The 18,970-nt window shown below is 40.8% G+C and overlaps 3 protein-coding genes across 5 annotated transcripts in view; all 3 read left to right on the top strand.

Moving 5' to 3' along the window:
• Positions 1 to 300: 300 nt before the first annotated feature.
• On the top strand, positions 301 to 6,194 carry LOC112302672 (olfactory receptor 4C11). 2 transcript variants are annotated; one of them, XM_053923896.1, is made up of 3 exons: positions 301 to 710; positions 829 to 977; positions 3,663 to 6,194. In XM_053923896.1, exon 3 carries the CDS (start codon positions 3,704 to 3,706, stop codon positions 4,616 to 4,618), a length of 915 nt encoding a protein of 304 aa, XP_053779871.1. In that variant the 5' UTR covers positions 301 to 710; positions 829 to 977; positions 3,663 to 3,703; the 3' UTR covers positions 4,619 to 6,194. The 2 variants fall into 2 exon arrangements, with proteins under 2 accessions (XP_053779871.1, XP_045049535.2); XM_045193600.2 differs by lacking the exons at positions 301 to 710; positions 829 to 977 and adding an exon at positions 3,095 to 3,152.
• An 8,489-nt stretch (positions 6,195 to 14,683) lies between these two features.
• On the top strand, positions 14,684 to 18,485 carry LOC112302699 (olfactory receptor 4C11). 2 transcript variants are annotated; one of them, XM_053923890.1, is made up of 3 exons: positions 14,739 to 14,772; positions 16,080 to 16,173; positions 17,513 to 18,485. In XM_053923890.1, the coding sequence occupies exon 3, from the start codon at positions 17,554 to 17,556 to the stop codon at positions 18,466 to 18,468; it is 915 nt and encodes a 304-aa protein (XP_053779865.1). In that variant the 5' UTR covers positions 14,739 to 14,772; positions 16,080 to 16,173; positions 17,513 to 17,553; the 3' UTR covers positions 18,469 to 18,485. The 2 variants fall into 2 exon arrangements, with proteins under 2 accessions (XP_053779866.1, XP_053779865.1); XM_053923891.1 differs by lacking the exon at positions 16,080 to 16,173 and having other exon boundaries at positions 14,684 to 14,772.
• LOC112302700 (olfactory receptor 4C11) overlaps positions 14,718 to 18,970 on the top strand; it is a 137,851-nt gene continuing 133,598 nt past the window's right edge. Inside the window, exon 1 of the mRNA XM_053923882.2 lies at positions 14,718 to 14,772. The gene's annotated coding sequence lies outside the window, so the exon portion shown is untranslated. The remainder of the gene's footprint in view (positions 14,773 to 18,970) is intronic.

Genomic DNA, 18,970 nt, shown 5'->3' with positions numbered 1-18,970 from the left:
ATCCCATGTGTCTGAATGTTCACCTGGGCTCTGAGCTTTGTCTGCCATTAGAAAAGATTTGACTTACAAGACAGAGCCTTTGGTAAAGTTCAGAAGTCTTTGCCTAAGTATGCCTTAGAAAACATGGTTTTCCCCCGGAGCAGGGTGCTGGGTGGAGCACTTGGTAACTGAAATCAGAGGTGTCCCTTAGGGCAAACTGGGAGGGGAGGAGGGCTCTGACGACAGACTCTGCCTGGTGACAGCCTCTTTGGGATAAATTGGCTCCAGGGCTTGCTATGATCCTGTATTAAATGGGCTAAGAAGCTTGCTGAGCAAAGTGGTCAGGCTTGGGTGGGAAGGGTGGAGTCCTCGTCCCTCCTGAGGCTGGCATTTTTGAACTTTTATGAAATTGCTATAAATATCTGATGGAGGAAAACAGAACTTTTTAATTTGGGTGGTGGGCAGGGCAATGTTTTGGGGTAAGAGAGATGGCCTCAGAGATGTTTCTACCACAGGATAGTGGGAAGTTAGTGGGGATATTTCCTTTTTTATCTAGAAAGTTCTAAGAAACCTTCTGCTGGTATTCCAGACCCTTTTGGTGAGTCTCGTTCACACTTTGTAGGACAGGTTGGCCATCCCCAGAGTATCTCCCCTCTCCATAGATCCTGCACCAGACAGCCAGGTGGATCCCTGTACGTTGTGCACTTTACATGTTGTGAACACACGTGAAGGTAAATCAGAGCTACAAGAGTGAGAACTCTGAGCTCTCCTTTGGTTTTGCCTCTTTGTTTAAAAGACAAAGGTCTTCAACCACACTGAACTGTTTTCTTTTTCTTGCCTCCCACTCAGGACCGGGTTTCCGGAAATTGCCATCATCCAGCTCTGTCTCCTGAAAAACCTGAAATTCCAGGACTATATTCCCCACAGCGCTGAGAGATTCTGATGCATCAGGGTCCCCCAGCTGCCACTGGCCTCTGCTGGATGCAGTGTTGTCTCAGGTCTGATTCTTATTGTAAAAGGGGGTACACTGAAGGGAGCAGGGGTATAGCATCATAGACCTGCAGAGCTTAGGGTCAGGAAAAGTATAAAGGTGGATATTAATAACATACAAGCAGTACGTATTGATATTGATGATCAATAATGTGATTCTATAATACTACGATGCTGATTGTTCTAATATTCATGATACCAACTTTGGCTGTACAAGAACCACAATCAATCCAGCTTCCAGCTAAAAATCACATCCTCTTTTTGGGATGGAGGAACATAGAATATGGGGCATGGAAGAGACAGAAGTGAAATTGTCTACTGAAACCCTAGGGCTAAGTAATTACGCTTTATCCCTAACATGGTTTGCGCTCATCTTGCACAATGGGGCTTCCCTTGTCTCAGTCCTTGATTCCTCTTCCTTCTTTTCCCCACATGCACACATTCCCCCTTTGGCTCTGATTCCTGCCATCGCTTTCTAACCTCTCTATCCCGTCCGTGTCCCTGTTAGTTTCTGAATATACATATAAAGTGCTGATTTCTTTGCCCCATCCTGAAGTTTGCATCCATTGGGCAGTCAGGACACGTACTGCACACAGCAGTGGTTTCTCCTCTACCTGACTAAGGTTTATGAGTTTGAAGTGGCTCTGCCAGGTGGTTGAAAACTGATGCTTTGTACGAAGGGGTGGGGTAGAGTGCTAGCGAATTGCCATGGATCCCCAAGGTTTGACTTTTGGTCCTAGCTCCTTCTCACTACTGTCTGCTAACCTTTGCCTCTCAGCTCAGCCTGAAGTGCACAAAATAAGACAACATGAACTTGCCTTATTTGGATAGTGTGAAGTGCAATGAACAAAAGATATGAAAGTAAACATGAGGAAGGGCTACAATTGAGAATGTGTGATTCCACATATGCACACACATACTTTAACATTGGAAGGCCATTAGCAAGAAAGTTATTTGACTAGTAAATGCAGGAAGACTTTGCTGAGGAGATTGCATTTCAGGTAGGAACTCTGTATACAGGTAGCTATGAGGAGGGAGGTTGTATCTGAGTAAAGTCACCTAGCCACTGTGAGATATGGGAAATTCGGAGACCACATGCTGCGGGCAGTGTCAGGCTTGGCTGGAACTTGCAGAAGCAGGAGCACCGAGAAGAACTAGTGGAGAGCCGGATGCTGGTGGCAGTTAGAGGGCTCTGACAGCCACAGTGAGTATTTCAGTCACTATATTTGAAAACCGTAGCAACGGTTTCATTATATTGAGGGCTCTTTGTATTTTCAAAGCTTCTTCTTTTCCAGACATGATGAGGAGGGAAAAAGAGAGAGAGGAGAGAAAGAGCAAGAAGAAGGCATATCTGAAATTTTCTCTCAGCTTTGAAATACAGATGGTCCAGGCGAGGATTCAGTTAAGGAATTCTAGGATTGACCGTTTGTAATACTGATGTTTATGAAATACCTGCCCGGTTTTCTCATATGTATGGCTAATAATTCCCACACTGAAAAGTCACATAGACATCTCACTCAAAGTGTTATTCTCCTCTAAATTGTGCGAGATATTATTTATTATTAGATAGCGTGTGGAAGGAATTGCATTATCTGTGTTGTGAATATAAAATTAACTCTGTTTTAGGACAGTGAAAATACTGTGTAGGTTTTTGTAATCATGGCCCCATGTTATTACACATTTTCCTGACCCATATGATCTATCATCAAGATGAGCCCTACATTAGCTATGGATTTGGGGTAATTATTTTGTGTCACTGTAGGTTCATCCTTATGGCAGGTGCACCACTCTGGCGGAGGATGTGCGTAATGGTGTGTGAGGTGTCATGCATGTGTGGAGGCAGAGACTATGAGGATAATCTCTGTAGCTTCCTCTCAGTTTTCCTATGAACCTAAAACTTCTCTGAAATATAAAGTCTTAACAATATTGAGATCAGAGAATCCTATTGAAACTGAGAGGAGATTTTAATTTTGCTAATCCCCACAGAGACTGATTGAAAGTGAGCACCTGATCCTTCTGTCAGAAAGGAAGTGCCAGGTCAGAGCTACTATCCCATCATACATGGGGTCCCTGCAGTCCAGTCTGTATTTTGTTGGGGACACCTGTATGCTTCCAACTGAGTTAATAAGTGCAAAGAATAGAAAGACAGATATCTTCAGAGGAACTCTGACATCTTGAAGGAGGTAGGCACTTCATTATAGAGCAGCTTAAAGTCTAGTTGGACCAAATTTAGAAACAAATGATGACTAACTTTTGTTAAATTAATCTGATTGGTATTGTTAATTAATCTGAGTGTTTTGTATTCCTTTGAATTTACAATTCACAAATACAATATATTCAAACCTCATAACCTGTTCTTCTTGGCTTTTAGCTGGGAAGAAAACTTAGTTTTCCAAGATTTCTTTGTGAAGCTTGAGAACCTGGCTACAACAGCAATTTGTCATCAGCAATTTTCTTTTTGCTGATACATTTGCCTTATGCATATTAACAGGCATATACCAAATGCAAAAGCTTTGGTCCAATGCGGTGAGTTATTGAACAACAGATAGATCTGGCAGGGCCTTGGACATCTGCAGGTTTCAAAGATTCACAGGGGATTAAAGGCAGTTGGAGGTAACAGGATGGAACAGAAACAAGAAATTTAGAGTTCAGTCACTGATCTCAAGCTGACTTTTCGTTTCTTCTGTCTGCAGATCAAACCTTGGTCAACTGCATCCTACGTACAGACTCCAGCATGGCAATGAATAGCAGTGTGATTGAATTCATTTTGTTTGGGTTGACACAGGATGCAGAAAAGCAGAAAGCAGTATTTGTGGTCTTCTTGATTCTTTACCTTGGGACACTGTCAGGGAACTTTCTCATTGTAGTGACTATTAAAAGCAGCAAGACCCTTGGGAGTCCCATGTACTTCTTCCTGTTCTATCTGTCCTTTGCTGATGCCTGCTTCTCTACAACGACTGCCCCCAGATTGATTGTGAATGCCCTTTCTCGGAAGAAGACCATTTCCTACAATGAGTGCATGACTCAGGTATTTGCATTCCACTTCTTTGGGGCTATGGAGATCTTTGTGCTCATCCTCATGGCCTTTGATCGCTATGTTGCCATTTGTAAGCCTTTGCGATACCCAATCATCATGAGCCAGCGAGTCTGTGGCGTGTTGGTGAGTGTGGCCTGGGTGGGATCTTGTATCCATTCTTTAGCACAGATTTTCCTGGCTTTGAAATTGCCCTTCTGTGGCCCCAATGTGATCGACCATTATTTTTGTGATTTGCAGCCCTTGTTGAAACTTGCCTGCGTGGACACATATGTGACAAATTTGCTAGTTGTCTCTAATAGTGGGACTATTTGCACGGTGAGTTTTATAATCCTGCTTATCTCCTATGCTGTCATCTTGTACTCTCTGAGAAACTACAGCAGAGAAGGAAAGCGAAAAGCCCTTTCCACATGCACATCCCACTTTATTGTGGTTGTCATATTTTTTGGCCCGTGTGTATTCATATACACACGCCCACCAACCACATTTTCAATAGACAAGATGGTGGCTGTATTTTATACAATTGGGACACCCTTGCTCAACCCTCTGATCTACACACTGAGGAATGCAGAGGTGAAAATTGCCATGAAAAAGTTATGGTGTAACAAAGTATGACTTCAGTTAATAAATACTATATGTGGACTCCAATGTATACTTCCTTAATATCTTAGTTGTGTTTCATGGGCAGGGAAGGTAAACTTTTTTGGGGTGGGGCGGACAAGAAATCTGAGAGGATTGCATTAGAACATGGTGATTACTTAAAATTCATAACCATTTTGGACAACCTAGGATGACTCTTGCTTGAATTCTATCCACATTGGTCATACTCATTAGGTCATTAGTTTCCTATACAATTTTCTCTTCAGAACGAAAAGTACTGAGAAATGACAGAAAAAGTGTATGTGTGTGCGTGTGTGTATATGCCCCAATATTTTCCTACATTTCATTCTTGTCCTTATGAGTGTAGTCATCAGAGGTAATCCCTAGGGCCTGGACACTTACACTCAAAGGTCCCATCTGGACAACCTGATGATTAGAGAAGATGTTCTAGAAATTGCTCCTCTGAAATCTGTGCCTTAGACTCCTTCACTGGGCATGTCTCACTGATGAACCCTCCAAGTCCAATAAAAGCCAGAAACATCGGTTGAAACCTGGACTGTCTCTGGAAAACTTCTCAAATTAATTCTGTGCATGGTGCAGGAGGGAAGAGTGTGATATTTGGACAAGACAGCACTGTCAGCAAGTCAGTTGCTCTTTGGGGTCTTTCCACTGGTCCTCACAAAGGAGAGGAAGAGGGAGTAGAGAGTCTGGCAGCAGAAATAAGGGATGTTCAGGAAAGAAGGGGGTACCGAGAACAATGCATGATGAAGAGAGAGAAAGGGAGAAAGGAAAGTGGAAATCTTGTCCACTTGGGAGAGAAGGAGCTTTATCTGTCTTAGTTGTTGATCATTACTTTTGGGTGTATGAACATTTGCAGGAAAATAATGAATTTTTCTTAAATAAGGAATATCCTTAAATAAGGATAGTGTTATCTGTTCTTAATTTTACTTTGCTGTTATGTTTATTTGGGTATCAGGAAAGGTTTTATTGTTGTTTGCTTCTATAGTATCTCAAAACTCAAAATTCAGATTTTTGAAGAATCTGGTATTAAAAGTGAGGTCTGGTACTCTCAAATTTGTTTTTTTAGTTTTATAGGAGAGTATTATAAAGTGTGTTTTTTCATATGGAAGACAACCTAATCCATGTGTATAATTCACAACCCCCAGCAACTCCACTTCATTTTTATAATCTCATAATTAAGTAGTGTCATGCCATTTCAGTACCTGAGTTTATAATTACCATGAAATTTGCACCAGAAAGTATTCCTCCAGTCATATGGGCTAATGATAAAGGAGCACAGTAAACTCATAAGTATGTGAAGCATGTCCACCAACTGAAGACAAAATGTTATGTTGCACCAAAGATTCCCAATAGTTCTGGTTTAGGCAAGTGGGGGCAGAATAAATATGTGAGTCCCAAATGGGACATTTGTCAGAGCTCTCCATACCGTATTCACAGGTAGCTATTTGGATTCATACTCTTTCAAATGAGCACTTTTCCTAATTTCTTACAGTTCTGTCTTGAGAGCATTTGAATGTGGCCTTATGAATATTGTACTTCAGTAAAATTGATTCTCAAGTAACCAAGACACTCAAAATAAAACTTCAATTCTTCTCTCTTGTTAAAATGCCTTCAAATTTATTATAGTCTGACAAAATGTTTATTTGTGACTAAATGAAACTCAGAAAGCTTCAGGAATTTCCTTCTCATTATTAGACAATAGAGAGCCCAGATCTCCTTATATTTTAGATAAGGGCTCAATTAGAGAAGGTGGGAGAAACATAATGGAGTAAATAGACTGCAATCACAGGATGAGGCACAGCTTGGTTAAAAATTTACACAACACATTAATAGTTTTTGAGGACAAGCAAATCTACAAAATGCTCTAGGATGAGGTGAAACTTGGAGCTGCGACTGGTTTGCTATTTGACTCAAGCAATACCTTGTTGGAAGATCCCATAAAGGCCAAAATAATAAAAGGGTTGGAGAGGTACAGAAATGACCATGAACCAGGATGTTCCAGCCTGGGCAGGGATGAGGTTGTGTGGCTGTTTCTCTACTTGATTTTGAAATTGTCAAAGGATAGAATGAATGGGAAGAAGGACAGCAAAAAATACTACAGGCAATAATGGCCAATTTCCCCTTTAATTAATAAATAAATTAATTAATTACAAATTTTATTTATTTAGTTTTAGACAGAGGGGAAGGGAGGGAGAAAGACAGGGAGAGGAACATCAATGTGTGGTTGCCTCTCATGTGGCTCCCACCGGGTACCTGTCACACAACCCAGACATGTGCCCTGACTGGGCATCGAACCAGTGACTCTTTGGTTGAAAGCCTGCACTCAACCCACTGAGCATCATCAGCCAGGGCAAGTTTCCCCCAAGTTTAATAAAAGCTGTAAATGCATAAACCCAAGAATCTAACAAACACCAAGCATAAAAATCATGGAGGAAATTACAGTAAAAGATAAATTATAAGAAACTGGTGAAAAGCAGCAGCAAAGAAAAATGTTAAAAGGAGATAAAGAGACAAGGCACTGTGTACAGAGAAAAAGATGAAAATTGCAGCAGAATTCTCACCAGAAACAGTGTAAACTAGTAGACAGTAGAGTGACATCTTTAAAATACTTGAGTTTACGTCCAGACGGCTGGTTGGTTTTGTCACTTTTGACAATTGGGATGGAAACAGAAGTGCCCAAATAACAAAAAAGGCATTTGTTGTATTCCAAGGACCCATAGACCCCGAGGTTGGAGTATGCCAATGCCAATGCCAAAATGATGGAGAGAAAACTCATGATGGCTTGAAATCCAGCCAAAGTCCACTCTAATGTGACAGCACATTTTATTATGGATTCCTGTGACCTCAGGGGGAGCTTTAATACCATGTTTCCAGAAGTTCTCTACAACCTGATTCCCGATGTCAACCAGGATAAATTAACTTTGCACACCCCACTGATATGATAGTCACCTCCTTAGACACTCAGTTGTGCTAGCACCTTTCTCTGATGTCACTCAGCAAGAATAGAAATCTTGGCAGTTGTTAGTTCAATCTTACCCCAGTAGCTGGGAACATTAGGTTCTTTCTGCTCTAGCATGCTCTGCTGGGAAGTAATCCAAAGGAGAATTTTGAAAACCTTGTGGTTAACTGAAGGGGTACCTAGAGTATCCAGCATACCCAGGTGTTTCCAGAAAGAGCTAATTTCCTTCTCTGCAAAGACTGAATTGTTTAACTTGGTCCAGTGTCCTCCACTTCACTCTGTTTGCTCTTCTCATCCTTCCTGCCCTATCTCGGAAAGTTTCTTCAACATCCCACTGGAAGAAGTCACCAAAACCCCTTCCAATGTTCATTTTTTCCACAACTGTCCTAACCAAATGAAAGGGTGAAAGTATTAAAGTTTTAAACCATACTTTATGACAAATGCCATATAATCTCACCTTGAAATGGAACCTAATCAACAAAACAAACAGGAAAGAAAATATAACCAGAGACATTGAAATTAAGAGCAAGCAGGCAGTAAGCAGAGGGGAGATGAGAGGGCATAATGGGGGAAAAGGGGAAGGGATAATGGGGAGGAAGGAGGGAGGGAACAACTCTAAAGGATACATAGACAAAACCAAGGGAGGGGGTTGGAATCAGGTCAGTGAGGTGGGGATAACTGGGGTGAGGGGCAGAGGTGGAGGGACAATGCAGACAATTGTATTTGAACAACAATAAAAAAAATGGAAAAAATAAGATAAAAAATAAATAAAAACAAATATTAAAAAAGGGATTATATGTGTATGTGCATTCACACCCACAATTACTATTACAGAAGTTTGCAAGCCTTATTCATATAATTAATTATTTTGAGGCAAGCAACAGAGATAGCATTCCATTCTTTATGAACAATGTGTGGTAGGTTAAAAAAATGAATGAAGAAAAACTGGTGTAATTTCTTTTTTTTTTTTTTTTTGTAACCTTATTTGTGCTTGACCTGAGGTGATTTACTGTCATTTGCAGCTGATCTATGGCTGTTAAGTCTGTGTTCACATTTTGGAAAAGAAGTTAGTGTTACAATGATTGATATAAAAATGTCCATCTGCTTCATGTTTCATATGCAAAAAGAAACCAAAGTGGAAATAATAAAACAAATAAGGAGACAGTTTCTCTAAGTCATGACTAAATTGTTTACCAACATTTGAGAGTAGATGTTCATCTATTAGCAACAAATCTGAATGCCAGGACTTATTTGTAAACAGAAACGTTATGCTGATTGGACGTGGCAGTAACCTATGCTGTCATATCCCTGATGGGCAGAAATGTCAGAAATGACCCTGAAAAGGCATCAAACTCTGAAGCCTCTGAAATGCTGAAGTTTAGGCTGATAAATCGTTTGGGTTGATAAACCATTTGGGCTGAATATCAAGGCTGAAGCTGAACTTCACAGAATTTTTATTAGAAATCTCCGAGATATTCATATTTGAGAAACTGTTGCTCACACACTAAAAGGGTGACATTAGATGCCATGTACATAAACACAGGTGCTGTGCCGGCGCTCTGAATGACAAGAAGGTAAGGAGAGGGATCTCAGGAAGATATTTTGTATAAAGGCAGAGAGTTGGCATGAACTCAATGACGGGGAGAAAGGAAAGAGGCCTCAGACATAGTTCATTCCGGGGCAGGGCACTGGACACAGAGAATTGTGTCTGCTGGTAGAAGCCATTTTCAGTAGCTCATAGTAAGATCCATCACCAAAGCTTCCTTCCCCCAAATCATGGGTTTCTAGAAGGTATCACAGGAGAGTTGATAAAAAAGTGCCTGTTAGTGTGGAAGTAGTTTTGGCACCAAGCGTTCTAAATAATTAAAGCATTGCATCAGCCTTGGAGACCATGAGTCCATGCTGGAAGGAGATAGTGACCACAGTTGGCCATGTACAACAGGGAATATACTTTCCCTTCCCTGCCTTGTGAGCCAGAGACAGGGCTGGAGTCCAAGGCGTCTGTAACTAAGGCTGATCTAAACAATAGATCACCATCATTCCCTCAATACAGCTCATGACCCCAAGGTGTTACACCTCAGAAGAACACCTGGCATATGTATGTAAAAGTCTCCACATCAGCTAGTAAGTCACATTGGATTTTTTAAAAATTGAAGGCTTAATTTTTAGAGCACTTTTGTGCTTAATAGCAACATTGAGTGCAAGGTACCCAGAATGCCATACACTTGTGTATACATATACACGTGCACAGCCTCCTCCCTACCAGTGTCCCCTACCAGAGCCGTACATTTGTTTCCCTTGGTGAAGCTACATTGGCACGTGGTAATCACCCAAGTCCATACTTCACCTTAGGGTTCTCTCTTGGTGTTGTACATTCTGTGAGTTTGAACAAATGTATAATGACCTGAATCCATCTTCATGGTACTCTACAGAGTAGTTTCACTGCCCTAATCCTCCTCTGTGCTCACCTATTCCTCACTCACCCTGTCCTGCCCATCTTCATATTGAATTGTTAAATTACAAAACCAGATTAAGGTAAGTCTATCTTGAATTAGGCCATCTTTTTGAGCTCTTCACTTTTAAGGAATTTCTTGTAGGTAAGAGCACATGCAGAGTCAAGATTCTGGAGGTTCATCTATTTATAGAGCTCTGCAACAAATCAGTAAGAGAGTAGCAATGATACACCTCATGATACATCAATACATCTCATTATTTTCAAAGAGCAGATCTTGTTTACTTGGATAGGCTTTTGAGCCCAGGCTAAATTCTGGGGAACACAGAACCTTATGATATCACGCAATACTCTAAGGTCCTTTATTGTCATGCCTCTCTGAACATCTGCAAGTCACCTTTAATTAATATAAGTATGTAGACTTAGATGGAAACATTTTTATAAATGTTTCTCATTACTAGGAGCATAATCATATAACTCAGATGTAAATTTCTAGATCACATAATTTAATAATATTTAATCCATAAGGGAAAGTCTTTCTGCTTCAAAGACTGTCTTCCCTTCACAGGACACCAGCCTACTTTAGTGTTCAATTTTTCTTTCTCCAAATATGATACAGAGAATTTGGGTAAGAATTGAACCTCAGGTTTCAGGCACCACACTGCCTTCCTTGCACTGTAGTTGCAAATAAATGATAAGAACTAGAAAAGCTTTTGTCTCCTCATGCTGGAGGGTTGTTTTAGGGCCCTGGATGGGAGCCAAGGAGTTTTTTGCTGATCCACTTCTTGTTCTACCAAAGACACTGCTATTTCTTCTTCCTGGCTTTTCTTTATCACCTTCAATCATCCTTTGTATTGGGCTCCTATGGCCTGATGTCTTCGGTCATCCCGAGTCACCTAATACCTCCAAATCCTTGTTTTCATTTCATTAGTGAGGATGAGGAGGGTTCACTACTCTTCTGTAGGGTTAATGAATAAACCCAAGTAAGTTCACTAGAACGTGTGGGATATTTCTGATTAGGGAAGGAAGGGGAAAACTAGGAAATGCCATTCTCCAGGATGCTAGTATTGTATGTCATTACGAATTAAAATTTTCCCTTGGCTATGCAGAAAGGAATTTTACCCCCTGTATTTCATGGAGGGCTGCTTTTAAAAAGGGATAAAAACACTTGGCACCAATTTAGAGTGTTCTCACAGGTAAGTGACAGATTTACCTCTTTGAACTCAGAAATGTATGATTACAAAATAATCCAACATGATTAAGAATATATATTTCTATATGTGTTATACTGCACCTACTTTCTCTGAGAAAGGAACAGAAAATTAATGTTTTTAGAAGTTTACTGTTAATGTAGTAAATAGGTAGAATGAAATTCAGCTTTGGAATGGAACAATTTTTGAATTCAACAAATATTTTATGAGCATCAGGTATGTGATAAGCCATCATCGTGTAGCGAGAGAAAAATGAATTCCATGTCCTAAAGTTTCTGGAGGTGTCAGAGTGCAGAAAAGTTCTCAAATGCTTTTCATGTACGATAACTGAGCAAGATGTGTCCTCATTATGGGTATAAAGGTTAGAAGAGAGTATATCTAGTTAGAAGTTGAAGAAACTGTTCATAGAGGAGTGACAGCTTTAAGTGGAATGTTGTATAGCACAGTTTCAAATTATTACGCTTTGCATGTTGGTAGATGATATCGTAAGAGCAGAATTTGCAGCTGATACACATCTGAGCGGAAGTTGAAAGGCTGACTGACTAACAACTTCTCATGAAAAGTTTAGAGAAACCATGATGTTGTTAAGGCAAAAACTACATTGAAGGGGAAGGTAATGCGTCATGTCCATCGGAAGGAGTTGTTATGATTCTGTAATTTGGGCTTTTGAGGGATAAAGAATTGTGGTACAATCTATTAACTTTCCCACTGAGAGTGGTAAATTTTGCATAGACATGAAATGAGTATAGGGAAGTTCCCAAAGGTTGAAGTGCAGTGGAGCTGAGTCAGGGAGGGTTGGGAAGTTTAAGAGGAAAGTGCTGATTCTCACTGAGGCCTGCTCAACCAGACTGACTTTTAGGAGGGAAGATATGCCTCCCACTCTGTATTCCACCCTCATCTATTCTCTCCCCTATTCTCCACTGTCTGCTTTCCTTTCAGCTCATCCCTGTTACCTTCCAACCCAACATGTCGTCTGTTCATTATAGTTCTGTGAAATCCAGCTCTTCTAATGTTGGCCAAACTTGCTGGGGAAGTGGGCGCACTATTTTACTGGTGTGGTTTCATCTCTGATCACTGTCATCCACTTTTGGGACAAATTGCTTTGAGAACTTGATGACAAAAGGTGTTAATGCCCCTCTGGGAAAGGAGAATGTGGTCATCCACAAAGACATGCACTAAAACCTGCATCAGGATTAGAGGACGAGAACCCTGTAAAAGCTCTCCTTGCATTCTTTAAAGGCCAAGTGTTCATGTAGAAAGTGTCAAATGGCTGAGGTGATCATTTCTCTGGGTGTCTGAGTCCTCCAGTCTTCCATGGCCATAAAGAGGGGAACACCTGTTCCGGCTTGTCTAGCTGATTGGCTCATTTAAAATTGATCTGAGAATTTTTTTCTGGATTTATAAATCTGGATCATGTTTATCTGTTTACCATACATAACAGATAGAAGGTCACCATAGATTAATGATATGAATGTGTTCAGTAATCAGAATAGCACTAAAATATCAGATAAATGTGATATTGTAAGAGGTACTAGAGAAAGTCCAATTTAAAATCACTTGAAGTACCTACAGTGTACAAGACATTGAGTTTGGAACTAAGGAGAATAAAATCCTGAGAATATGTGGTTTCCAAAGTTGTTTTTTAAAAAAATATTTTATTGTTGTTCAATTGTAGTTCTTAGCAATGATATAAAAATATTATATCTAGAATAAGTATAGCAGGTGCTCAAATAACACTGTTTCTCTTTGAACACTTAAAAAAAATAAATATTTTTTTTTACTGCTGTTCAATTACAGTTGTCTGCATTTTCTCCCCACCCCTCCACCACACTTCTCCCAATCCCACCTCTCTCCCCTGCCTCCAGTCTCCCAAAGAGACACAAAAAAACGGCACGGTGATTGTCAGAAGGAAAGGAGTTGAGGGGAGTAAGTGAAGGGTAAAGAGGGTCAAATATATGATGTAAGAAGATTTGACTATGGTGGTGGACACACAGTGCAATATGTAGGTGATGTATCATAGAAACGCACTCCTGACACCTGTATAATTTTATTAGCCAATGTCACCTCAATACATTTAATTAAGAAAATAGGAAAAAAGATAGCAACTACCAGCATTATGCTAAAAGAAAACATCGGCTAATTAAAAAAAAAAGTACAACCAAGTAATAAAGAGCAGAGGCAAAAATATATGAATATGAAGCAAAGAATAGAAAATTCAAGTCTGGTTCCATAGAGCGATGTAGGAAGTTGATGAACTCCATGTGGTGACAGTTATGTGTATGTATCCATTCATCAAAACTCATTTCCTATACATTTCAAAATAGTGTATCTCATTGTGCATAAATGATACTTTCTTTCCTTATTGATTTAGTGACTTCACATTATTTTAGAAATTATAGAAACTTTAGTAGTTTTTATTGTAATTATATTTTATCATTATTATTGCGATTTGTGTAATAATTATTTTATCTAATGGTAACACTTTCTAGAATAGGAAACTGGGAGAAAAAACTTGCCTAAAGTCACAGAAACAAAAGGATAGAGCTCGAATACATGGTATCCCATGTGTCTGAACCTTCACCTGGGCTCTGAGCTTTGTCTGCCATTAGAAAAGATTTGACTTACAAGACAGAGCCTTTGGTAAAGTTCAGAAGTCTATGCCTAAGTATGCCTTAGAAAACATGGTTTTCCCCCGGAGCAGGGTGCTGGGTGGAGCACTTGGTAACTGAAATGGGAGGTGTCCCTTAGGGCAGACTGGGAGGGGAGGAGGGCTCTGACTACAGACCCTGCCTGGTGACAGCCTATTTGGGATAAATTGGCCCCAGGGTTTGCTGTGATCCTGTATTAAATGGGCTAAGAAGCTTGCTGAGCAAAGTGGTCAGGCTTGGGAGGGAAGGGTGGAGTCCTCGTCCCTCCTGAGGCTGGCATTTTTGAACTTTTATGAAATTGCTATAAATATCTGATGGAGAAAAACAGAATTATTTAATTTGGATCTGTGCAGGGCAATGTTTTGGGGTAAGAGAGCTGGCCTTACAGATGTTTCTACCACAGGATAGTGGGGATTCAGTGGGGATATCTCCTTTTTTCTCTAGAAAGTTCTAAGAACCCTTCAGCTGATATTCCAGACCCTTTTGGTGAGTCTCGTTCACACTTTGTAGGACAGGTTGGCCATCCCCTGAGTATTCCCCTCTCCATAGATCCTGCACCAGACAGCCAGGCGGATCCCTGTACATTGTGCAGTTTACATGTTGCGAACAAATAAATCATAGCTACAAGAGTGAGTACTCTCAGCGGTCTTTTTGTTTTGCCTCTTTGTTTAAAAGACAAAGTTATTCAAGCCACACTGAACTGTTTTCTTCTTCTTGCCTCCCACTCAGGACTGGGTTTCCGGAAATTGCCATCATCCAGCTCTGTCTCATGAAAAACGTGAGGTTCCAGGACTATATTCCCCACAGTGCTGAGAGATTCTGATGCATCAGGGTCCCCCAGCTGCCACTGGCCTCTGCTGGATGCAGCGCTGTCTCAGGTCTGATTCTTATTGGAAAAGGGGGTACACTGAAGGGAGCAGGGGTATAGTATCATACACCTGCAGAGCTTAGGGCCAGGAAAAGGATAAACGTGGATAGTAATAACATACAATCGGTATGTATTGATACTGATGATTGATAAAGTGATTCTATAATACTACGAAGTTGAATGTTCTAATATTAATGATAGCAACCTTGGCTGTACAACGCCCACCCACCATCACTCCAGCTTCCAGCCAAAAATCACATCCTCTTTCTTGGGATGGAGGACTGGACAATAAGGGGCATGGAAGAGACAGAAGTGAAATTGTCTACTGAAATTGTCTACCCTAGGGCTAAGTAATTACGCTTTATAGCTGACATGGTCTGTGCTCACCCAGCACTGTAGGGCTTTCCTTGGCTCAGCCCTTGATTCCTCTTCCTTCTTTTCCCGACATGCACACATTCGCCCTTTGGCTCTGATTCCTGACATCGTTTTCTAACCTCTCTATCCCGTCCTCGTCACTGTTAGTTTCTGAATATACATATAAAGTGCTGATTTCTTTGCCCCATCCCAATGTTTGCATCCATTGGGTAGTCAGGACACGTGTGCTAACAGCAGTGGTTTCTCCTCTACCTGTTTAAGATTTCTGGGTTTGAAGTGGCTCTGCCAGGTGGTTGAAAACTGCCAGGTGGTTGATGCTTTGCAGGAACGGGTGGGGTAGAGTGCTATCGAATTGCCATGGAGCCCCATGGTTTGACTCTGATCCTAGCTCCTTCTCACTACTGTCTGCTAACCTCTGCCTCTCAGCTCAGCCTGAAGTGCACAAAATAAGACAACATGAACTCGCCTTATGGGATAGTGTAAAGTCCAATGAACAAGAGATATGAAAGTAAACATGAGGGAAGGGCTACAACTGAGAATGCATGATTCCACATATACACACACACACTTTAACATTGGAAGGCCATTAGCAAGAAAGTGATTTGACTGGTAAAAGCAGGAAGACTTTGCTGAGGAGATCGCATTTCCACTGGGAACTCTGTATAGAGGTAACTATGGGGAGGGAGGTTGTATCTGAGAATGTCACCTAGCCACTGTGAGATATGGGAAATTTGGAGACCACATGCTCCGGGCAGTGTGAGGCTTGGCTGGCAGATGCAGAAGCAGAAGCACCGAGAAGAACTAGTGGAGAGACAGATGTTGGTGGGAGTTGGAGGATTCTGACAACCACAGTGAGTATTTCAGCCACTGCATTTGAAAACCATAGCAATGATTCCATTATATTGAGGGTTCTTTATATTTTCAACGCTTTTTCTTTTCCAGGGTGAGGAGGAGGTAAAAGGAAGGAGAGGACAGAAAGAGCAAGAAGAGGGCATATTTGAAATTTTCTCTCTGTTTAGAAATACAGATGGTACAGGCGAGGATTCAGTTAAGGAATTCTAGGATTGGCCGTTTGTAATAGTGATGTTTATGAAATACCCGCCCAGTTGTCTCATATGTATGAGCTAATAATTCACACACTAAATACCCACATAACATCTCACTCAAGGTGTTATTTTCCTCTAAATTGTGCAAGATATTATTTATTATTAGATAGTGTGTGAAAGGAGTTACATTCAGTATGTTGTGAATATAAAATTAACTCTGTTTTAGGACAGTGAAAATATTCTATAGGTTTTTGTAATGATGGCCCCTTGTCATTACACATTTATCCCGACCCATACCATCTATCACCATGATGAGACCTAAGTTAGCTATGTATATTGGGTACTTGTGGTAGGTCACTGTAGGTTCATCATTACGGCAGGTACGCCAGTGTGGTGGAGGATGTCCATAGTGGTGTGTGGGGAGTCATGCATGTGTGGAGGCAGAGACTATGTGGATAACCTCTGTAGCTTTCTCTCAGGTTTTCTATGTACTAAAAACCTCTCTGCAATATAAAGTCTTAACAATTATATTGACAACAGATGACCTTATTGGAGCTAGAGGAGAATTTAATTTTGTTGTGCCCCACTGAGAGTGATTGAAAGCAAACACCTGATCCTTCTGTCAGAAAGGAAGTGACATGTCAGAGCCACAGTCCCATCATAATTGGGGTTCCTGCAGGCCAGTCTGTATTTTGTTGGGGACACCTGTATGCATCCCAATGAGTTTCCTAGTGCAAGGAATAGGAAGACAGATGTCTTCAGAGGAACTCTGACATCTTGAAGGAGGTAGGCACTTAATTATAGAGCAGCTCAAAGTCTAGTTGGACCATATTTAGAAACAAATGATGACTAACTTTTGTTGAATTAATCTGAGTGGTAATTTTGTCTTAGGAGCTGGATAAATCTTAATAAAATCTATTCTCATGTTTTGTATTCCTTCAAAATTTACATTTCACCAATAACAATATATTCAAACAAACCTCATAACCTGTCCTTCTTGGCTTTTAGCTGGGAAGAAAACTTACCTTTCCAAGATTTTTTCCTGAGCTAGATAATCTGCCTACAAGCAGTTTCTTATTCATCTTTTCTCTATTTGCTGATACATTTGCCTTATTCATATTAATAGGCATATACCATGTGCAAAAGCTGTGGTCCAATGCGGTGAGTTATTGAACAACAGATAGATCTGGGTGGGCCTTGGACATCTGCAGGTTGACAAAGATTCATAGGGGATTAAAGACAGTTGGAGGTAACAGGATGGAGCAGAAACAAGAAATTTAGAGTTCAGTCACTGATCTCAAGCTGACTCTTCTTTTCTTCTGTCTGCAGATCAAACCTTGGTCAACTGCATCCTACGTGCAGCCACCAGCATGGCAATGAATAACAGTGTGATTGAATTCATTTTGTTTGGGTTGACACAGGATGAAGGAAAGCAGAAAGCAGTATTTGTGGTCTTCTTGATTCTTTACCTTGGGACACTGTCAGGGAACTTTCTCATTGTAGTGACTATTAAAAGCAGCAAGACCCTTGGGAGTCCCATGTACTTCTTCCTGTTCTATCTGTCCTTTGCTGATGCCTGCTTCTCTACAACGACTGCCCCCAGATTGATTGTGAATGCCCTTTCTCGGAAGAAGACCATTTCCTACAATGAGTGCATGACTCAGGTATTCGCAGTCCACTTCTTTGGGGCCATGGAGATCTTTGTGATCATCCTCATGGCCTTTGATCGCTACGTTGCCATATGTAAGCCCTTGCAATACCCAATCATCATGAGCCAGCGAGTCTGTGGCGTGTTGGTGAGTGTGGCCTGGGTGGGATCTTGTATCCACTCTTTAGCACAGATTTTCCTGGCTTTGCAATTGCCTTTCTGTGGCCCCAATGTGATTGACCATTATTTTTGTGACTTGCAGCCGTTGTTGAATCTTGCCTGCGTGGACACATATGTGACAAATTTGCTAGTTGTCTCTAATAGTGGGGTCATTTCTACAGTGAGTTTTATAATCCTACTTATCTCCTATGTTGTCATCTTGTACTCTCTGAGAAACTACAGCAGAGAAGGAAAGCGAAAAGCCCTTTCCACATGCACATCCCACTTTACTGTGGTTGTCATATTTTTTGGCCCATGTATATTCATATACACACGCCCGCCAACCACATTTTCAGTAGACAAGATGGTGGCTGTATTTTATACAATTGGGACACCCTTGCTCAACCCTCTGATCTACACACTGAGGAATGCAGAGGTGAAAAATGCCATGAAAAAGTTATGGTGTAACAAAGTATGACTTCAGTTAATAAATACTATATGTGGACTCCAATGTGTACTTCCTTAATATCTTAGTTGTGTTTTATGGGCTGGGAAAGTAAACTTTTTGGGGGTGGGGAACAAGAAATGTGAGAGGATTGCATTAGAAAATGGTTATTACTTAAAGTCCATAAACATTTTGGACAACCTACGATGACACTTGCTTGAATTCTATCAGCATTTGGTCACACTCATTAGGTAATTTAGCTTCCTATACATTTTTTTCTTCAGAACGAAAAGTACTGACAAATGACAGAAAAAGCGTATGTGTGTGCGTGTGTGTATATGCCCCAATTTCTTCCTACATTTCATTCTTGTCCTTATGAGTGTAGTCATCAGAGGTAATGCCTAGGGCCTGGACAGTTACACTCAAAGTTGCTGTCGTGGCAACCTGATGATTAGGCAAGATGTTCTGAGAAATTGATCCTCTGGAATGTGTGCCTTAGACTCCTTCAGTGTGGTGTCTACACTGATGAACCCTC

The sequence above is a fragment of the Desmodus rotundus genome, chromosome 5 (assembly GCF_022682495.2).
Source record: "Desmodus rotundus isolate HL8 chromosome 5, HLdesRot8A.1, whole genome shotgun sequence".
Lineage (NCBI taxonomy): Eukaryota > Metazoa > Chordata > Mammalia > Chiroptera > Phyllostomidae > Desmodus > Desmodus rotundus.
Note: the sequence above shows the minus strand (reverse complement) of the source record. Positions and strands in the feature narration are given on the sequence as shown.